Below are 6,000 nucleotides of genomic sequence, written 5' to 3'. Positions count from 1 at the left end.
CGGTGATCGATTGACATGGACATTGACATCGACACATGGAAGATTCGATTCAATTTTGGTGCAGATCTGAATATGGATTCGGATATGAGAATTATTTAATTTTTTAAGTGATTCTTCACCATTGGGTGATCGGGCCAAAAATGATACATAGCAGGATATCTCACATAGTTATGGATGGATTTGGATGAAACATGTTGGACATGTTGTGTGTGTGACAAGCAAGAATCGATTCAATTTTGGTGAAGATCAGTATCCAGATCCAGCTAGAATAATTTTTTAAGTGATTCTTCACCATTGAGTAATATGACCAAAATGATATATTGCAGGATATCTCAAAAGGTTGTGGACGGATTTGGACGAAACTTGTTGGCGACGTTGTGTGTCTTTAAACGACTAATCTTTTCGATTTTGGTGAAGATCTGAATATGAATTCGGCTACGAGAATTATTTAATTTGTAAGTGATTCTTCACCATTGAGATATCGGGTGCAAAGCGATATATAACATTATATTTTAAAAAGTTATGGACGAGTTATGAATAAACTTGGTGGACGAGTTGGTTTGGTGACAAGAACAAGGCGATTACATTTTGTTTCAGGTCCGAATCCAGATCCGGCCTATCAGTGGGATACAAAACGTAAACTGTTCACCAGGCAGAGGTGTGCTCTCTACCGAGTGCTGCTCAAGTTTGCATTTTCAGTGTTATTTGTGTCTATAGTGTTATTCTCATGACCTCACCATGACACGTTATATCCGCCTCTGCCTCTGCTAACTCTGAGTGATGTCCACCCACAGTGTTCACGGATTTCACAACAGAACCTTCATTCTCCATGCAATCCTTGCAGCAGGGGAACGCTTCTCGTACTCGGGAAAGTGAGTTGCCTTCTTTATGTGCTCGTTATCACGTGCAGCCACGTAATGTGCCCGCTATGCTTGGAACCACCTGCAGAGGCCATTTTCCCCCGCAGAGCAGGGGTTGGCCTTTTTCGGGCACCATGGTCCCCTATTTGAAGCAATGTTTTATGGCCGGATGCCCTTCCTGCCGCCAACCCGGTTAGTCGCCTCTTGCGACACACAGAGAATTACCAGTGAGCTGGTAATCGATCTGCCGACATCGGAAGGATGACAGGCTGACTCTACCCCCCCCCCCCCCCCCCCCCGCGGCGTTAATTCAGCCATCGACCGGGATTCGAACCCAGGATCTCAAGCCGGCATCCTAACCGCTAAGCCTACACCAGGCTGGGATTCGAACCCAGGATCCCAGGATCCCAAGCCGGCTCCCCAACCGCTAAGCCTACACCAGGCTGGGATTCGAACCCAGGATCCCAGGATCCCAAGCCGGCACCCTAACCACCAGGCTGGGATTGTAACCCAGGATCCCAGGATCCCAAGCCGGCACCCTAACCGCCAAGCCTGCACCAGGCTGCGATTCTAACCCAGGATCCCAGGATCCCAAGCCGGCACCCTAACCGCCAAGCCTACACCAGGCTGGGATTCTAATCCAGGATCCCAAGCCGGCACCCTAACCGCTAAGCCTACACCAGGCTGGGATTGTAACCCAGGATCCCAAGCCGGCACCCGAACCGCCAAGCCTACACCAGTCTGGGATTCTAACCCAGGATCTCAGGATCCCAAGCCGGCACCCGAACCACCAAGCCTACACCTGGCTGGGATTCTAACTCAGGATCCCAGGATCCCAAGCCGGCACCCGAACCACTAAGCATCCACCAGTCTGGGATTCTAACCCAGGATCTCAGGATCCCAAGCCGGCACCCGAACCGCCAAGCCTACACCAGGCTGGGATTCTAACCCAGGATCCCAAGCCAGCTCCCCAACCGCTAAGCCTACATCAGGCTGGGAGTCTAACCTAGGATCCCAGGATCCCAAGCCAGCACCCTAACCGTTAAGCCTACACCAGGCTGGGATTCTAACCCAGGATCCCAGGATGCCAAGCCAGCTCCCTAACCACTAAGCCTACACCAGACTGGGATTCTAACCCAGGATCCCAGGGTCCCAAGCTGGCATCCTAACCGCTAAGCCTACACCAGGCTGGGATTCTAACCCAGGATCCGAGGATCCCAAGCAGGCACCCTAACCGCAAAGCCAACACAAGGCTGGGATTCTAACCCAGGATCTCAGGATACCAAGCCGGCACCCGAACCGCCAAGCCTACACCAGGCTGGGATTCTAACCCAGGATCCCAAGCCAGCTCCCCAACCGCTCAGCCTACACCAGGCTGGGATTCTAACCCAGGATCCCAAGCTGGCACCCTAACCGCTAAGCCTACACCAGGCTGGGATTCTAACCCAGGATCCCAGGATCCCAAGCCGGCTCCCTAACCGCTAAGCCTACACCAGACTGGGATTCTAACCCAGGATCCCAGGATCCCAAGCTGGCATCCTAACCGCTAAGCCTACACCAGGCTGGGATTCTAACCCAGGATCCCAGGATCCCAAGCCGGCACCCTAACCGCTAAGCCTACACCAGGCTGGGATTCTAACCCAGGATCCCAGGATCCCAAGCCGGCTCCCTAACCGCTAAGCCTACACCAGACTGCGATTCTAAACCAAGATCCCAGGATCCCAAGCCGGCTCCCTAACCGCTAAGCCTACACCAGACTGGGAGTCTAACCCAGGATCCCAAGCCGGCTCCCTAACCGCTAAGCCTACACCAGCCTGGGATTCTAACCCAGGATCCGAGGATCCCAAGCCGGCACCCTAACCGCAAAGCCAACACAAGGCTGGGATTCTAACCCAGGATCCCAGGATCCCAAGCCGGCACCCGAACCGCTAAGCCGACACCAGGCTGGGATTCCAACCCAGGATCCCAGGATCCCAAGCCGGCACCCCAACCGCTAAGCCTACACCAGTATGGGATTCTAACCCAGGATCCCAGGATCCCAAGCCGGCACCCTAACCGCTAAGCCTACACCAAACTGGGATTCTAACCCAGGATCCCAGGATCCCAAGCCGGCACCCCAACCGCTAAGCCTACACCAGGCTGGGATTCTAACCCAGGATCCCAAACCGGCACCCTAACCGCTAAGCCTACACCAGACTGGGAGTTTAACCCAGGATCCCAAGCCGCACCCTGACCGCTAAGCCTACACCAGGCTGGGATTCTAACCCAGGATCCCAAGCCGGCTCCCTAACCGCTAAGCCTACACCAGGCTGGGATTCTAACCCAGGATCCGAGGATCCCAAGCCGGCACCCTAACCGCAAAGCCAACACAAAGCTGGGATTCTAACCCAGGATCCCAGGATCCCAAGCCGGCACCCGAACCGCTAAGCCTACACCAGGCTGGGATTCCAACCCAGGATCCCAGGATCCCAAGCCGGCACCCTAACCGCTAAGCCTACACCAGGCTGGGATTCTAACCCAGGATCCCAGGATCCCAAGCCGGCACCCTAACCGCTAAGCCTACACCAAACTGGGATTCTAACCCAGGATCCCGGGATCCCAAGCCGGCACCCCAACCGCTAAGCCTACACCAGGCTGGGATTCTAACCCAGGATCCCAAGCCGGCACCCTAACCGCTAAGCCTACACCAGACTGGGAGTTTAACCCAGGATCCCAAGCCGCACCCTGACCGCTAAGCCTACACCAGACTGGGATTCTAACCCAGGATCCCAAGCCGCACCCTAACCGCTAAGCCTACATCAGGCTTGTGCCCGCTATGCTGGATACACAGGAAAGTTCTACAAGGTAAGCGCACAAATCTCTTTGCAAATTAACGTAAAAGCATGCTTCAAGGTCTGGCCTTTACCTGCCCAGGTGTCCTCTTAACATGGATTCAGTCCATTATTGAAGGCGCTCCTCCCATCCTTCCTCAAATCCCATAAAGCGCCCCCAAGCTTGCCACCTGACCGAGTTTACGGTGAGATAAAGATGTGTCCAAATGATCATGTGAGTTCTGTTTTGTTAACCTCTATGTGTCTGACACCTGTTGTTCTTCTTCCTCATAGATGGATACAGCACATCCAGCATGGCTTCTCTTCCACCAAGTATGAATTAGTAGACATTACATTTTTCCCGTCATCTTATTTTCTCTCGTACTGTATCATGTGATCGTCCTTCATCTAAAAGTGTTTGCAAAATGTTACCAACAAACGATGGAGTTATTGCTTGTTAACGTTTGTGTCACAGTTACATCTATAAACGGGACCGAAGTCGATGGCATCACCAATCCCCACAATTCCCACCGAAAGCAAAGTCGAAAGAGGGAAGGTTTTCACCAGGAATGACCCAATATCAAATTTAGACTTCAAAGATCTATTTTGACCCGTGACCTAAGTCCCCATCCTGTGGGGTATTCTCCGGGAACAAATCCCCAAAATCGTTACATATCCAATGCGTCCCCCAGTGTTGATTGTATATACAATTTTTCATGAGGAAATGTTCAAAATGTGCCCGGAATTTCATTCTTGGTGCTGCATTTGACATTTTGGCCCCGCCCTAGTGGGATGGGGCGGCGCCAAAATGATATCGATGTCACACGTGCTTGTCATGTGGTGATCATGCCCACAAAGTTTGGTGAATTCAGCGCACCTGTTTAGGAGATAGCATGACGGACAGACAGACCCGATTACAATACCCACACATCCCCCAATCTTTAAAAAAAAGAGTGTAATCATTTATGTTTCTTGCAAACCGGGTGTGAATTGATGTGATGATTTTTGAATGATTGTGATATTATCAAGTCCAACAAATTGAAACCACTTGGACAATTTGACGATTTTGTCCATTTGCACCATAACTGACACGCGATGATAAGAGAAACCATCAGGTAAACAATTTTAGGACTGTCTGAGTTTGAATGGCAGCACCAAAGGTTGCGGGTCCACACCTTGATTGTCTGAGTTTGAATGGCAGCACCAAAGGTTGCGGGTCCACACCTTGATTGTCTGAGTTTGAATGGCAGCACCAAAGGTTGCTGGTCCACACCTTGATTGTCTGAGTTTGAATGGCAGCACCAAAGGTTGCGGGTCCACACCTTGATTGTCTGAGTTTGAATGGCAGCACCAAAGGTTGCTGGTCCACACCTTGATTGTCTGAGTTTGAATGGCAGCACTAAAGGTTGCTGGTCCACACCTTGATTGTCTGAGTTTGAATGGAAGCACCAAAGGTTGCTGGTCCACACCTTGATTGTCTGAGTTTGAATGGAAGCACCAAAGGTTGCTGGTCCACTCCTTGATTGTCTGAGTTTGAATGGCAGCACCAAAGGTTGCGAGTCCACACCTCGATTGTCTGAGTTTGAATGGCAGCACCAAAGGTTGCTGGTCCACACCTTGCTTGTCTGAGTTTGAATGGCAGCACTAAAGGTTGCTGGTCCACACCTTTATCATCCAAAGTAATGAGCATGTGACCCAAAAGTTAACTTTGATAATTGGAGGACATTCGCAAAACTCAGACAATACTATTAACTATCCGAAACCCGTGGAACATCCACGGAAGGGAGGATGTGGTGTATGGATAGAGTGTACTATTATGGATGGCATAGGGGATTTGCTTGTCCGAGTAAGAGTTAGGAAGAAAGATGAGAATAAAGAGTGCGTGTATGAACAACGATCGCCGACACCGGCACAAATGCATGCTCTGGATTGTCCACTCAGTGGACGGCTTGCTTTCCCCTTCGCCTGTCCAATCAGCGGACGGCTTGCTTCGCCTTCGCCCAGCAGACGCCAATACGATGGCGTCGTAAGATGGCGTCGTATCGGCAGTTAATCGGATGCTTTTGGGCCCCAACGTCGGCTAATTCAGATTTTTCGAGTATGGCTGTAGGTGATAAACAAAGAGCGCAGTTCGTAGATCGTAAATCCATTAGTGCCGTGGGCATCGGGTCACTGGGTGCGGCGTAAAAGGGATAACAAAGTCGAGTCCTTACGCTATTATTATATAGATGATACGAGAGTTGTCTGAGGTTTCCCTAATGGATAGACAGGTGTATTGGACCAATATATTTTGCCACATCACCTTTGGGTGCAACTCCATTGGGATGACA

At 51.0% G+C, this 6,000-nt stretch overlaps 1 protein-coding gene across 1 annotated transcript in view; it reads left to right on the top strand.

Moving 5' to 3' along the window:
- COL17A1 (collagen type XVII alpha 1 chain) overlaps positions 1-6,000 on the top strand; it is a 261,339-nt gene that overhangs the window by 40,198 nt on the left and 215,141 nt on the right. The window contains exons 5-6 of the mRNA XM_068111347.2: positions 795-872; positions 3,965-4,003. Coding sequence (XP_067967448.2) covers positions 795-872; positions 3,965-4,003 — 117 coding nt within the window. The remainder of the gene's footprint in view (positions 1-794; positions 873-3,964; positions 4,004-6,000) is intronic.

The sequence above is a fragment of the Myxine glutinosa genome, chromosome 3, assembly GCF_964187855.1.
Source record: "Myxine glutinosa chromosome 3, kmMyxGlut1.1, whole genome shotgun sequence".
Classification (NCBI taxonomy): domain Eukaryota; kingdom Metazoa; phylum Chordata; class Myxini; order Myxiniformes; family Myxinidae; genus Myxine; species Myxine glutinosa.
Note: the sequence above shows the minus strand (reverse complement) of the source record. Positions and strands in the feature narration are given on the sequence as shown.